This window comes from Ovis aries, chromosome 7 (assembly GCF_016772045.2).
Source record: "Ovis aries strain OAR_USU_Benz2616 breed Rambouillet chromosome 7, ARS-UI_Ramb_v3.0, whole genome shotgun sequence".
Classification (NCBI taxonomy): Eukaryota; Metazoa; Chordata; class Mammalia; order Artiodactyla; family Bovidae; genus Ovis; species Ovis aries.
In genome coordinates, this window is record NC_056060.1 from 77,769,693 (window position 1) to 77,789,998 (window position 20,306).

Here is a 20,306-nt window from a genome sequence, read left to right on the forward strand (position 1 = left end):
CTTCCAAGAAAGATTTAAAAATGTATGTTCTATGCCTAGTAAATGAACCAGTGAGAGATTTAATATTAAAAAGAAATTAGAATCTGCTGTTGCAGTGCACTGCCACCAGATGGTGCCAAAATCCTATCTTCCATAATCCTTGCACTCTAGATCTTTCTTGAAATAGGTCTATGAAAAAAAAGTTTTATAACAAGTGTGAGCCATAGTTATAAACTTACTTATTTAGATAGAAAAAAATTGAACTTCAAGATGATTAACCGACAAATACTTTTTTCTGTTTGAAGTTTTGGAGTAGTTTTCAATACTTTTTCACATCAGTCAGTTTCAGTCACTCAGTCGTGTCCGACCCTTTGTGACCCTATGGACTGCAGCATGCCAGGCTTCCCTGTCCATCACCAGCTCCCAGAGCTTGCTCAAACTCATGTCCATTGAGTCAGTGATGCCATCCAACCATTTCATCCTCTGTCGTCCCCTTCTTCTCCTGCCTTCAACCTTTCCCAGCATCAGGGTCTTTTCCAGTGAGTCAGTTCTTCGCCATCAGGTGGCCAAAGTATTGGAGTTTCAGCTTCAACATCAGTCCTTCCAATGAATATTCAAGACTGGTCTCCTTTAGGATTGACTGGTTGGATCTCCTTGCTGTCCAAGGGACTCTCAAGAGTTCAAAAGCGTCAATTCTTCGGTGCTCAGCTTTCTTTATAGTCCACCTCTCACATCTGTACATGACTACTGGAAAAACCATAGCTTAGACTAGACGGACCTTTGTCAACTTTTTCATGTAGCTTTTATAAATTCTTTTCGAATTCAAGAGGTATTACAAGCCCTGAGATGTTTTTTCATGATCTGATAGGATGGCATGGAATATAAATACCCTGATTGCTTATTAGTGGCAAGTTCTTTACTTTCTCTTCCAGCCACAGGTAGCCTCTGCAATCTTTTTTGGGACTTTTCAGCTGATTACAGAGATTGTTTACTTTTTATTAAAAACAAAAATTTAATATATATCTTCCATATACAATATTAAATACTTCCTGCATGTGTAAATTATTAACATTTATGAGCCTGTGACCCCAATACAAACCCCAGGACAATACCAATATCATTGAAATCAGCTTTGGGCCCTGATCCTATCTTTGGCTTTCTGTTGGGAGGTAACTTCCATCCGGAATTTCTGCCATTCTTGTAGTTTTTTAAAATTGAAGTATAGTTGAATACTTCAATTGTTTATGATATAGTTGAATTAGTTATGATATAGTTGAATATTGTAAGAATTGACTTACAATATTATATTAATATTAGTGTCAGGCGTACAGCCCAGTGAGTCTACCATTTCTATGCTTTTTTCCCCAGTGGTTACTTATACCTGTAGTTTTTTTTTAATCACCCATGTACATAGGAAATGTAGCATTTTATTTACTTTGCTCTTTGAGCTCTGTTACATCATATATTGATGATTAAATCATAGCATATCTCTTCTATGAATTGCTTTTTCTACTTAATATTATTTTGTAAGATTTATCCATGTTGTTGCAGGAAGCCAGAGTATAATTCACTTTCATTGCTATATCATACTCCATTTAGAAAAATATGGCCTTTTTTTTAATCCCTTTTTCTGTAAGTGAACATTTGGGTTGTTTCCAGTTTGCTGCTAATATAAATAAGTCCTGTGAAAAGTGTTGTACATGTCTCCTGGATCACATGTACAAGTATTTCTCTATAGCAGGGATTGGCAAACTACTTCCTAGTGGTCAAATCTCGCTAGCTGCCTGTTTTTTGTAAATAAAGTTTTATTGTCACACAGCTTTGTTCATTTGTTTACATTTTGTCTGTGGCTTTGTTTGAGATACAAGACAGAGTTGAGGTACTTGTGACGGAGATCTCATGGTCTGAAACACCTAATATATTTACTGTCTGGTCCCTGTTGAGGGTATTTGCCTTGGAGTAATGGCTGGTTTGGAGAAGGCAATGGCACCCCACTCCAGTACTCTTGCCTGGAAAATCCCATGGATGGAGGAGCCTAGAAGGCTGCAGTCCATGGGATCGCTGAGGGTCGGACACGACTGAGCGACTTGACTTTCACTTTTCACTTTCATGCATCGGAGAAGGAAATGGCAACCCACTCCAGTGTTCTTGCCTGGAGAATGCCAGGGACAGGGGAGCCTGGTGGGCTGCCATCTATGGGGTCGCACAGAGTTGGACACGACTGAAGCGACTTAGCAGCAGCAGCAACAGCAATGGCTGGTTATAGAGTATGTACATAGGTAACTCTGCAGAATCAGGACAAATTATTTTCCAGAGTGGTTGTGCTTGTTTAATTTCCTACCAGTGATGTACATGAATACCTCATGCTCCATGTCTTCTTGCCTTGGTATTATCTGACTTCTTAATTTCTTCCTGTCTTTGTTTTCATTTTCCTGATTACTGCTGCTGCTGCTGCTGCTAAGTTGCCTCAGTTGTGTCCGACTCTGTGTGACCCCATAGACAGTGATTACTAATGAGCTTGAATTTCTTTTCTTTTAATAAATCATTTGGCTATTTAAAAAATAATTTTATTAATGTACAACTTAAATACTATGAAAGTCAATGTTTGTAAGTGTATAATTCAGTTGTGTTAGTGGATTTATGGTAAGCCATCACCGCAGTCCACTTTTAGAACATTTCCATTATCCTAAAACATTCTCTCGTGCCCATTTATAGTTAATCCCTACTCCCATTCTCAGCCCTAGGCATTCACTGATCTACTTGGCGTCTCTGTAAATTTGCCTTTGCTAAACATTTCATTTAAATGGAATTGTATAATATATAGTCTTTTGTGTTTGTGTTTTTTCACATAGCATGATGTTTTTAGGTTCATTCATGTTGTAACGTGTATTAGAAGGTTCTTCCTTTTAATTGTTGAGTAATATTAATATCACTCCAGCCACAGGACTGGAAAAGGTCAGTCCTCCTCCCAGTTCTCAAGGAGGGTAGTAATAAAGAATGTGCTAACCATCGGACAGTTGCACTTATCTCCTATGCTAGTAAGGTCATGCTTAAAATCTTGCATGCTGGGCTTCAGCATTATGCGAATCAAGAACTTGCAGATGTCCAACCTGGGTTTAGAAAGTAAGAGGAACCGGAGATCAAACTGCCAACATTCGCTGGATTATAGAGAAAGCTAGGGAATTCCAGAAAAACATCTACCTCTATTTCATTGACTACACCAAAGCCTTTGTCTCTGTGGATCATGATAAACTGTGGAAAGCTCTTAAAGAGATGGGATTACCAGACCATCTTACCTGTTTCCTGAGAAATCTGTACGCAGGTCAAGAAGCAACAGTTAGAAGTTAGAACCCTGTATGGAACAACTGATGGGTTCAAGATTGAGAAAGGATTATGACAGGGCTGTCTGCTGTCACCTTGTTTGTTTAATCTATATGGTGAGCACATCATGAGAAATGCCAGGCTGGATGAGTTACAAGCTGGAACCAAGAGAAGCGGGAGAAACATCAACAACCTCAGATATGCAGATGATACCACCCTAATGGCAGAAAGCGAAGAGAAACTAAAGAGCCTCTTGATGAGGGTGAAGTAGGAGAGTGAAAAAGTCAGCTTAAAACTAAATATTAAAAAAGCTAAGATCATGGCATCTGACCTCATTATTTCATGGCAAATACAGGGGGAAAAGGTAGAAGTAGTGACAAATTTGCTCTTCTTGGGCTCTAAAATCACTCTGGTGACTGTAGCCACCACTGAAGATGTTTGCTTCTTGGCAGGAAAGCTATGACAAACCAAGACAGTGTATTGAGAAGAGAGACATTACTCTGCTGACAAAGGTCCATATAGTCAAGGCTGTGGTCTTCCCAGTGGTCATGTACGGTTGTGAGAGCTGGACTGTAAAGAAGGCAAAGCACTGAAAAATTGATGCCTTTGAACTGTGGTGCTGGAGAACCCTGAATACTTGTTGGAAGGACTGATTCTGAAGCTGAAACTCTAGTATTTTGGTCATGTGATATGAACAGCTGACTCACTGGGAAAGTCCCTGATGCTGGGAAAGATGGAGGGCAGAAGAGGGTTTCAGAGGATGAGATGGCTGGATGGCATCATGGATGCGATGAACATGAACTTGGGCAAACTTTGGGAGATGGTGAGGGCAGAGAGGCCTGGTGTGCTATAGTCCATGGGGTCACAAAGAATCAGACACGACTGGGCCACTGAACGACAACATTAATGTTATTCCATGGTATGGTTATAGCACATTTTGTTTATCCAACTGTTAGTTGATGTTCACTTAGATTGTTTATAGTTTTTTCTATCAGGAATACGCCATATTTTTGTGTGGATATCGGATTTTATTTCCCTTGGGTAGATTCCTAGGAGTGGAATGGCTAGATCATATGCTAGGTGTATGTTTAGTTTTTTTAAGCAACGGCCAAATTTGCTTTCTGGAGTGGCTGTGTCATTTTACATTCTCACCGGCAATGCGTGATAGTTTATTTCTCCATATCCTCACCAACACTTAGTATTGTTTATCATTTTAACTATTCTAGTGAGTGTTAGTAGTATTCATTGTGGTTTTAATTTGTATTTTCCCAGTGACTGATGACATTGAACACCTGTTCATGTACTTATAACCATTTGTATGTTTTTTTAGAAATGAAATATCTGTTCCAATCTTTTGCCTGTTTTTAAATCGGTTGTTTTCTTGTTACTGAGTTGTGAGTTCTTTGTATACTCTGGATACAAGTCTTTTATCAGATACATAATTTGCAGTCCAATCTATGGCTTCTCTCTTCATTTTCTTAATGGCAGCTTGTGAAGTTTTAAATTTTGTAGTCTAGTCTATTGGTATTTTCCTTTATACTTGGTGTCAACTCTGTGAATTTTTTTGTCTGGCCAGGGACACAAAGATTTTTGCTATATCTTTTTCTAGAGTTTTATATTTAGGTTTTGCATACAGTCTGTGGTCTATTTTGAGTTATTTTTTTCTGTGATCTATTTTGAGCTAATTGATAGAATGATTTGTGGACTATCTTCCCTTTTTTACGTTCTGTAATAGCTTGTACATTGTTTCTTGAAAATTTGATATAAGTTTCCTGAAAAAGTGTCTGATCTTAGTATTTTCCCTGTGGGAAAATAAAAACAATGAAATAAATTCCTTTAATGATTAAAAGACTATTCAGGTTTTTAATTTCTTTTTAAGTAGTTTTAGTGAATGATATTTTTAGAGATTTGCCCATTTTCTTTAAGTTTTAAAATTTATTGTCGTAAAGTTTATCATTGTATTCTCATCTTTAAATCTGGTTTTAATGTGTTTCTACCTGCTCTCCCTGTTCTCATTTTCTACGGTTACTTCTTTGTCTTCTCTTTCCCTTCCTTTTAAAAAGACCTGGTCAAATGTTTGAGTATTTTATAGTCTTTTCAAAGAACTATTGGTTCTTTGTTGGTTTTCTATCTTTTCTCTGTCTTCTACTTCAGTGATTGATTATTTTCTTATCTCCCTCTATCTAATTGTATTTTTCTGGGATTCGTCTCCCCCTCCCTCCAACTTCCTAAATTATTTTCAGTTTTTCTTCCTTTTACTCTGAGCTGTTGCATTCTTTTTGTGTTTGTGTGATGAAGTATTTTCATTTTTATTTAGTTCTCATAGTATTTAAAATTTTTCATTATAATTACTTCTTTCACTCATGATTTTTTGGGGAATTTTTGAATATCTAAATTATTTAATTAAATTTTCTTTCACATTTTAATTAAATTGCTAGCTTATTTGCATTTTAGTCAAAGAATTTTGTGTGATACTGATTCTTGGAATTTTTCTTGTTTTAAGGATTAACATGTGATTAACTTTTGTAAGTGTCCTAAGTGTGCATGAGAAGAATGATTATTCTCTAACGATTGTTTTGCCTATGACAGTTAAGTTAAGCTTGGAATTTGGGTTGTGCAACTCTTCTTTATCTTTGCTGATTTTTTTCTTAACCCGACTTAATACTAATCCAGAGAAGCTTGTTAAAATAGTCCATTATATTGTTAACAAATTTACTTGTAGTTCTGTTATTTTGAGTATTTTGAGCCTATTTGATTATGTTTAAATCAACAGAATTGTATATTCCTTGAGAACTGACATGTACTATGGTTCTTCTATGTAAGTACTTCTCACTGTTACAATTTTACTGTTTGTGTGATTAGTTAATGTATGTCTTCATTGGAGAATAAATTCCAAGTAGGCAGGAATTGTCTTTTTCTTCTTATTTTTGCATCTAATATTAGCACATGTGGTGGTGTTGGTTTAGTTGTTCAGTAATGTCCGAGTCTTGCAACCCCATTGATTGTAGCCTGCCGGGCTCCTCTGTCTATGAGATATCCCAGGCAAGAATACTGGAGTGAGTTGCCATTTTCCTCTCCAATTAGCATATGTAGAAGGTACATAGTAAATGTTAACTGAATGAATGAATTTGTTTTCATTTATTTATTTTTAAGCACTTTTTTACTCTAATGTTTTCGTTTCTGCTGCCTCTCCTCCACTGTCAGACTCTGTGGTTTTGGAATAAGCCAAACTTCAGTAACTTTTAATGTTACTGCTCTTCCACAGTACGGTACTTATTTTCATTTGTATGCCATTTGTTTTTTTCAAATTATCAAAATAGTACATTTAAGAAATATGATTTTTCTACCTAATTGATTTCTTTATTAATAAACATCAGCGATTATTTTAGGAGTTTTTTTTCTCATAAGTTTTAAAGTCATTCCTCTCTGATTCTTTATCTACAGACGTATAGAACTATGTTAAACCGCTGTTTAACAAACCATTCCAAAACTTAGTGGCTAAACACATCAATAAATGTTTATTATCTCTCACAGTTTCTGAGTCAGGAATTCAGGAGCAGCTTAGCTGGCTGTTTTCAGTTCTGGTGTCTCAGGAGATTACAATCAAGATGCTGGCTGAGGCTGCCATCATCTGAAAACTTCCCTGGAGTGGGGAAGATGCCTCCAAAGCAGCTCCCTGACCTATAGAACTGTAAGATAATAAACAGGATTGTTTTAAAGCTGCTAGTTTGTGGTCAGTTGTTACATAGCAATAGAGGGCTCATGCAGATCTCAGAGGAGATGTCTAATGAGTTGTGTTGCTCGATCTTTGTTTCTGGTGAAAAGTTCAAACCGAGCATCCCAGATATCAGGCAGAAGTTAGATCTGGTGAAGATAAGATGTAAGGCATCTAGTTGAGTAAACTTCGACCAGGCCTGGGGGTGACTTGAGGGGGGAAGAATAAATCTGGAAACATTCTGCTGTCACTTTTATAGCTGCTCTTTCCTGACTCCGACTTCAAAACAACCTAATTTATTTATCATCGGTTTTGATTTATGTGAACTGCCCTGAATCTGTGTACGTTCAGCTACAGTACCAAGATTAAAAGTGGAATTAGAGAAGTGCTACTCATGCCAAAGGCAGAAGCAGCAGAGGAGAAATCAAAGGGAAACCAACTGTGCTGAATCACTAATGGAAGTGAGCTACAGGGCTTTGTCTCATTCCCAGAGAACATCAAATCCCTTACTTATGGAATATATAAGCAGATAATTCTACATCTATTATGACAGTATTGGTAGGGAAGATATGTTTGAAGTTTAAACTTTAAATATTTACGTTATGTGGAGATCAGACCATGTAATGGTAGCCTTCTCATATGAGGTAATATAGATCAGATCAGTGTTTCTCAATCTTTGTTCATTACCACCCCTTAAGGAGCTTTTTAGTCATTTTTTCCCCCAGTAACACTTCCACCCCCACCCGAGATTTTAATTGTTGCCGGTGAATTTAAGGTTCTTGCTTTGTCATGAAAGAATTTAGAGACAAAATGATAGGTAAGAAGTGGCTTTATTTAGAGAGAAACATACTCCACAGAGTGTGGACCATCTCAGAAAGAGAGAGCAAGAGAGCCTCGAAACATGATGTGGGTAGTTTTTATGGGCTGGATAATTTCATAGGCTAATGAGTCGGGCATTATTCCAGTTATTTGGTGGAAGGGGTGGGGGTTTCCAGGTATTGGGCCACCACCCACTTTTTGACCTTCTATGGTTGGCCTCAGAACTGTTATGATGCTGGTGGGTGTGTCATTTAGCATGTTATTTTACCAGGGGGAGAAGGGGATGGCAGAGGATGAGATGGTTGGATGGCATCACTGACTTGATGGACATGAGCTTGAGCAAGCTCCAAGAGTTGGTAATAGACAGGGAAGTCTGGCGTGTTGCAGTCCTTGGGGTCGCAAAGAGTGGGACACGACTGAGCAACTTAACTGATGTTACCATGAGCACATAATGAGACTCAAGGTTTGCTGGAAGTTGGCTCATGTACCATCTTGGACCTAGTTAGTTCTAACCAGTCTTTGTCATGTCCTGTCATTCTTTAAAAGGGTGTGCCCTGCCCTCTTCCCTCCTGTTTCACGTAGATATACTATATATCTGCTTATGTACTGTGTATAGATCTGTGCTTTATATGGAAAAGAGAGTAACATCTTTCTGAGCAAAACCAAGTTTTGCCCTTGAGGTCACTGTCACCCCTGCTGAGAATGCATGATACAGATGCTGATATAATTAGGTAAAATTAAAGGTTGTGTTTAAAGGGATCATTAAAAAAAGTTATTTTCATATTGTAATCCAGAGATTATAGGAGTAGAAAACTGGTCCAAACTCATGTCAATGAAAAGAGATACGGCATCTGCATATGTTGGTTGGAGAGTACCTCTGGGCGGGTAAACCTGTGAAGCACCGCCAAATCTTTATAACATTTAAGAAAAATGATTATACCCAGATCCTTGCTCTAAATAATGAGACACAATGTGGCACGTGTCTACATTATTTGTGTTTCCTGAGTCGTTTCTATGCTTTGTTCATGATTTAAGGAGACTAGGTGTCCTCCTCGAAGGGGGCAGTTTTGCTTTGGAGGTGACTGCTCCTCTGTCCCAAAAAGGTACAGGCAGAATGCCAGACTCCTCTTTTGGCTTCCTTATCTTTCCTTAGAACAGTTCTGCTTGTTTCTTGTTGACTGGGTGGGCTGTCTAAGATCACAGGAGACAATAAGTCAAGGCTTGTAAATTCAAGTGTCCACAAAGGTCTTGGCATGTATAGAGATGCATAAACAATGAAATATAAGACATACATGCTTTATCAGTCAATTTTGGCTGCTTACTCTGCTTACAACAGCAGCAGATAGTCATTTTTCTTGCTCAGGGGTCTGCAGGTCTGTCAGGGTGGGTCTCCTCTCTTTTTCAAGCTGCAGTCAGGTTCTGGTCTGTTCACGTGCAGCAGCAGCAGTAGGGAAACTAGGGAGAGATTTCTAATCTGCATTCCTGGAACATCATCTGCTGACAGGATTTGTTTATCCTGCCCTGTGTTTTGAAGGCAAGATAACCAGGCCTCTGTCCTAAGACAGGAGTTTAGCATATGTGGTTGATTGAATCATTGTTCCTAATTCTTCACTCATTTCCTGATTTAGAAATGAGTATCTTTCTCCATAAAGGTTTCATAGAGTCTTTTATATGGCACATATTATATGATTGTTAAATTTTTTTTTGAGTTTTATTTTTAAAGTTTATGAAGGATAATTGTTTTACAGAATTTTGTTGTTTTCGGTCAACATCAACATGAATCAGCCATAGGTATACATATGTCTCCTCCCTCTTGAACCTTCCTCCCACCTCCCTCCCATCCCACCCCTCAAGGTTGATTCAGAGCCCCTGTTTGAGTTCCCTGGGTCATACAGCAAATTCCCATTGCCTATCTATTTTACACATGGTAATGTTTCGACACTTTGATTTTTTTTTTTCTTTAATGTGAATCTTGGGGTACTTGTCATTTTCATGTCCTCTTGTTTTCTTTTTCTACTCTGTTACCCTGCCTTCTTTTTTCCCCTTACCTTTCCATTTACTTTAAAAACAGCAATTGTCAGTATGGAGTAAGAGAGAGTTGTAGAGAGAATTTAAAATATAAAAGCTTCCACTTGTTGATATAAAATAACTTTAAAGACGAAAGTTTCTTTCACAAGGCAAACAGCTGCCTGACTGTTCTGAGATTGTTTGCTTTTTGTTTGCTTTGGGATTCAAAGAGTGACTTTAAAAAAGAATTCTTTAGGTTTGAAAACCTAATTGTAGTTCTACATAATCGCAGAGCACATGGAGACAGGTAGTTGGATGCTGGGGAAGGAGGCCATTAAAAAGATGATGTAAAAAAGATGATGTTTCCACATGCTCATTTCTCAGATCAGAACCAGCCAGTCCTTAAATTTTCTCTGCAAAATATTGGCTTGGTGGATTGCCCCATCCTCTTGACCCCATTTTGAATGTGGGGGAGAGTTACTTGGTAAGATTTTGGGTCCTACTAGGTCTGGGTTTCACATTCATCTCTACTACTTGTTCTCTTTTGAGACTAAAATGACTAGGCTTCATTTTCACTTCAGAATAGTTAAACTGGCTTCTCAGGTGGCTCAATGGTGAAGAATCTGCCTGCCAGTGCAGCAGACACAGGAGTCTTAGGTTCGATTTCTGGGAAGGAAGATCCCCTGGAGGAGGAAATGGCAACCCACCCCGGTATACTAGCCTGAAGAATCCCATGGACAGAGGAGCCTGGCGGGCTCCAGACCATGGGGTCTCAAAGAGTCAGACACGACTGAGCACACATCCACCCACAATTTCTTTCTTTCTTGGTAATGATTCTTTCCCCTTTAAAGCAATTGCTAATATTTGCTTCTTTGTTGATATTCTAGTGATCTTCACTACTGGATGTTTCCTTTCTGTTCTTTTACATTTCTCAGTCAGGATTGTTGAAACTCAGGCTCTAACTATATGAAGCTAATCGTATTTTACCAGTGTCTTCTGTGTGTAAATGCTGTATTCACTTTGAGTTTCCAAGAAGCAATCACTTAGACTATTCTGGTTTGGCATGTTCGCTCTTTCTAACCACCATTGGAGCTGAACCTGGGAACTGAACACAATTTGAAATTTTGTGGTTTGGCTGCTAGAAGTCAGAGCTAAACTATCTGAAGCTAAAAATTATTAATGTTGAAATGTTTTAACCCACTAAGTAAACTTGAAAAAATAATGAAATTTAACTCTAGCCAACCTTTAAAAATTGCATACAGCGTATTTTTTGAGGCTAGAAAGAGAGGAAAAATATATGAAAAGGATCTGAGATTGCTAAAGAATTAGAAGTTATTTATTATAGTTTACTTAAAGAAAATGTTAATATTCAAATTTAAAAGCAAAGTAAAGCAAACATAGAAAGCCGAATGAACCCCAAAATCTTATGGTATCCACGTGCTGTTCTACTTTTCTCAAGACTACTGAATCAGTACATAAAAATAATGAAGCAGGTAAAATGCCGGTTGCACTCGTTTAACTTCAGATTTTTTAAAAACATGTTTTCTTTGAAAGTGAAATGATAAAGATACTACCGTACATTTTCATGGTATTTTATACTTGACTAAATATTTTCACATAACATCTTAAAAAATGTTTTTAAGTTGAGGGCTTGCTTCACCTTTCCACTAAATATTAAAAGTATTTCATAGGTTTAAGCTATTTAAATCTCAGAACATATCTAAAGATCTAATTAAATCTTTCAATTCAGTTCAGTCACTCAGTCATGTCCGACTGTTTGCGACCCCATGAACTGCAGCACGCCAGGCCTCCCTGTCCATCAACAACTCCCGGAGTCCACCCAAACCCGTGTCCATTGAGTCAGTGATGCCATCCAACCATCTCATCCTCTATCGTCCCGTTCTCCTCCTGCCCTCAATCTTTCCCAGCATCAGGGTCTTTTCAAAAGTCAGCTCTTCGCATGAGGTGGCCAAAGTATTGGAGTTTCAGCTTCAACATCAGTCCTTCCAATGAACACCCAGGACCGATCTCCTTTAGGATGGACTGGTTGGATCTCCTTGCAGTTCAAGGGACTCTCAAGAGTCTTCTCCAACACCACAGTTCAAAAGCATCAATTCTTCGCCCCTCAGCTTTCTTTATAGTCCAACTCTCACATCCGTACATGACCACTGGAAAAACCATAGCCTTGACTAGACGGACCTTTGTTGACAAAGTGATGTCTTTGCTTTTTAATATGCTATCTAGGTTGATCATGACTTGCCTTCCAAGGAGTAAGCGTCTTTTAATTTCATGGCTTCAATCACGGTCTGCAGTGATTTTGGAGCCCAGAGAAATAAAGTCTGCCACTGTTTCCACTATTTCCCCGTCTATTTGCCATGAAGTGATGGGACCGGATGCCATGATCTTTGTTTTCTGAATGTTGAGCTTTAAACCAACTTTTTCACTCTCCTCTTTTCACTTTCATCAAGAGTCTTTTTAGGTCCTCTTCAGTGTTCTTGCCTGGAGAATCCCAGGGACAGGGGAGCCTGGTGGGCTGCCGTCCATGGGGTTGCACAGTCGGACACAACTGAAGCAACTTAGCTTAGCAACTTTCTGCCATAAGAGTGGTATCATCTGCATATCTGAGGTTATTGATATTTCTCCCAGCAATCTTGATTCCAGCTTGTGCTTCCTCTAGCCCAGCGTTTCTCATGATGTACTCTACATAGAAGTTAAATAAGCAGGGTGACAATATACAGCCTTGTATATGTCTTGAGGACATATCTGAAACTAGATAGGTAGATAGTGTATATTGAAAGGAAGTCCTTTGTTCCTCTATTGGTTAACATTCTGAAGAGCTATCATTTTTCACTTTCAGGATCCACTTTCAACTTTATTTGTGAATATTTCCTTTGCTCTGGTATCTGGTGGTTAATTTGATCCATATTGTCTTTGATGATGATAAAAAAGTCAATGAAAGGTGTTTTGAGGTCTTCAAAACTGCCAGTCTCCAAAGGAGAGTATGTAGCATGGCCCATTAGGTTATGGGAAGAAAATACCAGAATTTTTATTAGTGTTACATCTAAAACGTAAATAAACCTTAAGTGACATTTAATATATGGCATCCTCACTTGATCCCTATCTTTTACTGTCATGTGTAAGGTACTAATCCACGAGGAAAGGGTACAGAAGGTTGACAGAGACACCTTGTTTATATCTTTATTTTCAACATATTGGGGTAGATTATAGTCCTACATGTTGGGACTCCCTGGTGGCTCAGACAGTAAAGCGTCTGCCTGCAATGCAGGAGACCCGGGTTCGATCCTTGGGTCGGGTAGATCCCCTGGAGAAGGAAATGGCAACCCGTTCCAGTACTCTTGCCTAGAAAATTCCATGGATGGAGGAGCCTGGTGGGCTATAGTCCATGGGGTCGCAAAGAGCTGGACAAGTCAGAGGTGATAACTCTCCTATGATTAATGAAGTAAAAATCAGTGACAGTCTAATCTCATTTGTAAGGACATCCCAAAAAATTGGAATTAGAAAACAATTCGATATATGGAATTATTTCCATTATTGTTGATAATGAAACTTTCTCTGTTATTTTGTTCCTTGAAATAGTGATAGTAGGAAGCCATTGTTAAGAAACATACATCACAGAAAGACAAACGTTCACAAGTTTTTCAGTGATGTTTAAAGTCATGCGACACATAGTCAGTATCTAGAAAAATTTCACTAAAATTAATGTTAGATATTGAAAAGCCTCTTTTGGGTTTCTTAATAACAAAAGACCAAATGCAACACATTTTTAATACCATTAGGGACAACCTTCAACGGACATGGGTTTGGGTGGACTCTGGGAGTTGGTGATGGACAGGGAGGCCTGGCGTGCTGAGGTTCATGGGGTCGCAAAGAGTCGGACACGACTGAGTGACTGAACTGAACTGTTCTTTTGTGAAAGTCAAATGGATGACATAAGACAGGGGAAGCAACATGGAATAACTTACATGGATTCTTTTAGGAATAAATACTTTCAGCTGGAAATCATTGCCAATGATGTGAAGCATTAAGAATTAAAGCAAATTATTCATTGAGAAAAGATGCTAGACAGTTAAAGTACACAAGTTTCTAATAGGGCCCAGATTATCTTCTTAGCTAGATTCTGTTTCAGTAATGAGATACATGAACTAAATCATTTTTAAGCCACAAAAGTGAAGATATATCAAGGAAGATATATTCTCAAAAATAAATGACTTCTTAAATATAAAACAATGTTTATGAGGGAATTTCCTGGCAGTAATATTCTTATTCTGACCTGATAGGGGTCTAGATTGCTTATGTATATATACATTTGCTACAGTTCATCAAATGAAACACTCAAGATCCAGGCATTTCATTGTGTGGAAAATTTACCTTAAAAGAAAAAGGAATCATACTTATTAAACTCAGGTAAATGATACACACATCGAACTTTTAGGGGAAAGTATATTTATGCCTCTGACTTACTTTGAAATACATTTAAAAACATCCAAGATGGACTGATGAATGAATGGATTGATGGATAGTCTAGTGTATTAGTGAAAGTGAAGTCACTCAGTCGTGTCCAACTCTTTGCGACCCCATGGACACCAGACTTCTCCGTCCATGAGATTTTCTAGGCAAGAGTACTAGAGTGGGTTGCCATTTCCTTCTCCAGGGAATCTTCCCGACTCAGGGATTGAACCCAGGTCTCCTGCGTTGTAGACAGACGTTTTACTGTCTGAGCCACCAGGGAAGTCAAGTGTTTTAGTAGACTGTACAATAGTATAAATATATGTATATATGCATGCACACTCAGTCGTGTCCAACTCTTTTTGACCCCATAGACTATAGCCCTCCAGGCTCCTCTGTCCATGGGATTTCCCAAGCAAGAATACTGGAGTGGGTTGCCATTTCCTTCTCCAGGAGATCTTCCTGACCCAGGGATTGAACCTGCATCTCCTGCATTGGCAGGCAGGTTCTTTATCAGCTGAGCCACAGGGGAAGCCTCGTACAATAGTATAATAGTAATAAAATGGCAGTTGCAGAGTCTAGGTGGTGAGTATATGGATGTTATTTGTAAAATTCTCTGCATTTTTCTGGTACATAATCCTTAGTTTGTAGTAACACAGTTGATGTCATATGTGTGAAGAATGCTTCAGGATGATACAATTTTTATGAAAACCTGACTAGTTTTTATTGACTCTTTATAGTACTCTGTAACGCGATGAGGAGTGATCATGAAAATCATTTGAATCACAAGAGTTTCTTTGGTTATCTCATAGCAAAGATTGTAAAAAACTGTTGAATTTAAAAATGGGTGAAACTTGTTTAAAATGAAAATATATGTCAAATTTGTTGATCCTTTTTGTAAAACAAGTGACTGTGTAACTTGCCGCCTAGCAGATTGCAAATTAAGCAATCAGCCAACCAATGGAATGCTCTTATTCCATCCCTTCAAAGTAAAGGTGATATTTTTACAATGAGTGAGAAAGTGACTGCTTATTAAACGACAGAGATCAAAATACAGAACATTATTCAAATTTCTGCTTGGGAATGTTTTATAATGTGGTTTTTGTCTTCAAAGATGTACATATCTTGTGAAAAAACTCTAACAATATTTTCTAAACTCTTAAGAAATCTTCCAAGTAGTTTCATTTGATTTTGAAATCAATTTTAAAAAATGTTAAAGTGTAATACATCTTGGTTGGTTTGTAAGAATAATTAATTGACCTGAGGGAAAATGAACATTTATTAGCCAAAGCTGAACAATAGCTTTTGCAATTATCTTTTCTCAACTACAGAGACATTACAATTGAGTACTATAATAAGTAGAATTTAGAAACTGTTTCAGTTGCTGGATTACAAAATATTTAAATCAGTGTTTTAAAAACAATGTACATTTTCATTTATTTTCATTGTTTATTAGATTGAAAAACTCTGTACAACTAATATATAAAATATGAGTATTCTTTATGTTCCTAGATATTACTACTTTGTCACTTACATGTATCACAAATATCACCTTCAAATTTATACATCATCATTTTACTTTTTTCTGCTTTATTGACTATGCCAAAGCCTTTGACTGTGTGGATCACAATAAACTGTGGAAAATTCTGAAAGAGATGGGAATACCAGGCCACCTAACCTGCCTCTTGAGAAATCTGTATGCAGGTCAGGAAGCAACAGTTAGAACTGGACATGGAACAACAGACTGGTTCCTAATAGGAAAAGGAGTACATCAAGGCTGTATATTGTCACCCTGCTTATTTAACTTCTACGCAGAGTACATCATGAGAAACGCTGGACTGGAAGAAACACAAGCTGGAATCAAGGTTGCTGGGAGAAATATCAATAACCTCAGATATGCAGATGACACCACCCTTATGGCAGAAAGTGAAGAGGAACTAAAAAGCCTCTTGATGAAAGTGAAAGAGGAGAGTGAAAAAGTTGGCTTAAAGCTCAACACTCAGAAAACGAAGATCATGGCATCTGGTCCCATCACTTCATGGGAAATAGATGGGGAAACAGTAGAAATAGTGTCAGACCTTATTTTTTGGGGCTCCAAAATCACTGCAGATGGTGACTGCAGCCATGAAATTAAAAGACGCTTACTCCTTGGAAGAAAAGTTATGAGCAACCTAGACAGTATATTCAAAAGCAGAGACATTACTTTGCCGACTAAGGTCCATCTAGTCAAGGCTATGGTTTTTCCTGTGGGCATGGATGGATGTGATAGTTGGACTGTGAAGAAGGCTGAGCGCCAAAGAATTGATGCTTTTGAACTGTGGTGTTGGAGAAGACTCTTGAGGGTCCCTTGGACTGCAAGGAGATCCAATGAGTCCATTCTGAAGGAGATCAACCCTGGGATTTCTTTGGAGGGAATGATGCTGACGCTGAAGCTCCAGTACTTTGGCCACCTCATGCGAAGAGTTGACTCTTTGGAAAAGACTCTGATGCTGGGAGGGATTGGGGGCAGGGGGAGAAGGGGATGACCAAGGATGAGATGGCTGGATGGCATCACTGACTTGATGGATGCAAGTCTGAGTGAACTCCTGAAGATGGTGATGGACAGGGAGGCCTGGTGTGCTGCCATTCATGGGGTCGCAAAGAGTCGGACACAACTGAGCAACTGAACTGAACTGATGGCATATTTTTATCAAAAAAAGTTCTTAATTAAAGCTATGAAACTATTGATTTGTATTTTAAATGAAAAAATATATGAAACTTTTTAAATGCTTATAATCTTTTGTTTTTAATCTCTATGTGTACTTTTTACTGTCCATAATGTATTAGTAAAATAGTTTATATATAATATATATGCATGTACTGGAGGATTGTAATAAAATTTTGTTTTTTTTTTTTTTGGAGTGTTTGTTGGAGTATGTAATCAAAGAATTTTGGAGTTTTCACTGATCACTCATGGTCTGGCACAGTGTTATTGCTAGCAGCGCTTATTTATACTAAAAGTTTAAATCATTGTTTTAGAGGTTATAAATCAACACTTGGTTTCTAGCTTGTGAGCCTTTGTTTTTTTTCAACGTTAAACTTTGAAAAATGAGGTTTACCTTTAGTCTAAGTTCTATAACTTGTTCTCAAATGTGGAGCAGCATCAGTGTCAACTTACTAGAAATATAAATTTTCAGGTCCCATTCCAGACCTATGGCTAACCAGAAATGCTGGTTAATGAGCTTGCCAGGTGAGTTTAAGCTCAGTCATGTTTGAGAACCATTGGCCTAGGTGATTTAGACTCCTGTGTCATCACTTCTTATTTTTTCCTGCTTCTTGGTATATCTGAGACAGTGTCTTCAGATCTGGTGTGTCTCAGTTTAGCTCAGAGTTCTTTTTGTCTCTACCTCAAATTTTATTCTCTCCTCCTTTTCTCCTTTTTCTTTTCCCTTCTTCCTATTGTGAAAAATTATTCACTAGTGCTATACTCACAAAAGGGATAGTGTTTTGGTTCTGAAAATTTGGATGCCATAGCCAGGATGACAAACAGTTTGTTTAAAGGGGCTATTTTAAATATTTCAAATTAATTTTTGTTAACTACTTCCTGTTGGACACAAATATGCCTTGATTAATGTCCTAGGCATATTCTTTTCCATCTATGCCCTCTTGTTTTCAGATTTTATAGTCTCAAAATAGCTTTCCAACAACTAAATTTTTAAAATATACACTTCAAAGTATGAATCACCTATATTTAGCAGTTGAATTTTGTTTCATTTGCTTTATCTCTTTTCTACACACATACACACACACACACACACACACACTTTTTTCCTTTGCTAAACCATTTAAAATTGTATACATCTATACCTTTTACTCTTAAATACTTTATTAATATTAATATAAAGATCAAAGTACCTTTAAGTGGTACTAATATAAAATTTTTTGAAAGGCCAATTCATAACAAATGCTAAACCAATTATTAAAGCCTCTGAAATATTTTCAGAGCTTTCTATAAATGTTTTATTGAGAAAAAATATAGAACTTCAAGTTGTGAGTATATCAATGAATCCTCAAGCCTTTCTCAACCAAAGTTTTTCATCTGAACTTTGCACAACACGGGGATGATATCGGTGACTGTTTTCTCATTTCTCCCAAGGATGGTCCATAACTAGTACCAATCCAGATGCATAGGGGAGAAGTTCTTTTAATATATATGGTGAAAGTGAAAGTCACCCAGTCATGTCTGACTCTTTGTGACCCCATGGACTATACAGTCCATGGAATTCTCCAGGGCAGAATAAGGGAATGGGCAGGCAGCCTTTCCCTTCTCCAGGGGATCTTCCCAACCCAGGGACTGAATCCAGGTCTCCCGCATTGCAGGCAAATTCTTTACCAGCTGAGCCACAAGGGAAGCCCAAGAATACTGGAGTGGGTAGCCTATCCCTTTTCCAGCAGATCTTCCCAACCCAGGAATCAGACCAGGGTGTCCTGCATTGCAGGCGGATTCTTTACCAACTGAGCTATCAGGGAACCCATATATATATATATGGGTTGTATTAACAGTGTTCCTTTTGGGAACCCAGGTTAGTTGAACTGTGGCCAGTTCTTAGGAAGGTTTTGCTTTGACTAGGTTGTAATGTTTATACAAATAATATTTTTTTCTTCTTATTTTTTTAGATTACAGGTCCGCCAGGTTGTGGAAAAACTCAGTTTTGTATAATGATGAGCATTTTGGCTACATTACCTACCAACATGGGAGGATTAGAAGGAGCTGTTGTGTACATTGACACAGAGTCAGCATTTAGTGCTGAAAGGTAGGAGATTTTATTTCCTATTATAATGCTTTATTTTTGTAACATATACAGCATAAAATATTTACAAACAGATTAATATTTACTTTTGAGAATATAGAGTATTGTTAATAGATACAGGTTTAAAGGAATTTTCTTTTTAAAATTGACACAGGAAGGGTAATTTTTTTTTTCAGACTTTAAACTTTTTGTTTTAATTTGATGTATAGCTAATTAACAATGTTGTGGTAGTTTCAGGTGAATATTAAAGGGACTCAGACATACTTATACATGTATCCATTCTCCCTCAAGCCCTGCTCTCATCTAGGCTGGCACATAACACTGAGCAGAGTTCACTGTGCTATACAGAGGTCTTAACCTTCCTAAAGTCCCTAACTCTCCAGGAAACATTTTCTTTTTGTGTGTTCTATCCCTTTATTATGGTTTAAAGGGAGCTTCTGGATAAGCTGTGTTTTTCACAAAGTCAGGAAGAAACAAGTTAAAGAAACAGAGGGAGAAATGTAAGTAGAAAATGGAGAAGAGGGAAAATTAATAAGAAAGACAAAAGGTAAAGTGCTTTGTAAGTAATTTCTAGTTGGAAGTAAAATATTTGTGAATGAAAATAATTGCAATTTTCAAAACATTTTTTATTGAACATTATTTTACTTTAATCTTTGAAATAATGTGGTATTAAATACAGGAAACATTGATAGTAAGTATATGCATGCTTAGAAAGAAAAGATTTCCTTAGTTTGGCAAGGACCTTTGTTTTAACATTCTATGAGAAAGGTATTCAGTCATTTATGTAATTCTGTAAATCTGAAGATAAGTCTAGTCTCCTCTTCTGCTACTCTGATAGACATTCATAGACAGGAGTGCTTTGAACATCTGGAGACTGATCCAATTCTGTTTTCTTAGCCAAGATGTAGTATAGGTATAGTTCTTTGAGTCTTTCTCTAATTGTGTCACAATGAATCTTCCTTATTTTTCTGTAAGAGTACTACAAAGATCAAAGTTTAATACCTGACCAGGTAAATTCCAAATGGACTATTTTGCCTAGGACTTATTTGCTTTGTTCTATACTTCTTGATAATCTTTTCTTCCTAAGTATACCACTGGTTTGTCAGCTGTTTAAGTTTGTGCTATATCTTTGTGTCTTCAAAGCCAAATTCTACAAGTGGCACATACTGGCTACTCAGAGAATGTTTGATAAATGAGGGAATTGACAA

At 37.5% G+C, this 20,306-nt stretch overlaps 1 protein-coding gene across 10 annotated transcripts in view; it reads left to right on the top strand.

Moving 5' to 3' along the window:
• Positions 1-20,306, top strand: part of RAD51B (RAD51 paralog B) — a 632,024-nt gene that overhangs the window by 11,835 nt on the left and 599,883 nt on the right. For all 10 annotated transcript variants that reach the window (XM_060418204.1, XM_042252666.2, XM_060418203.1 and 7 more), the window contains one exon: positions 18,965-19,101. In XM_060418204.1, the coding sequence (XP_060274187.1) occupies positions 18,965-19,101 (137 nt within the window). The remainder of the gene's footprint in view (positions 1-18,964; positions 19,102-20,306) is intronic.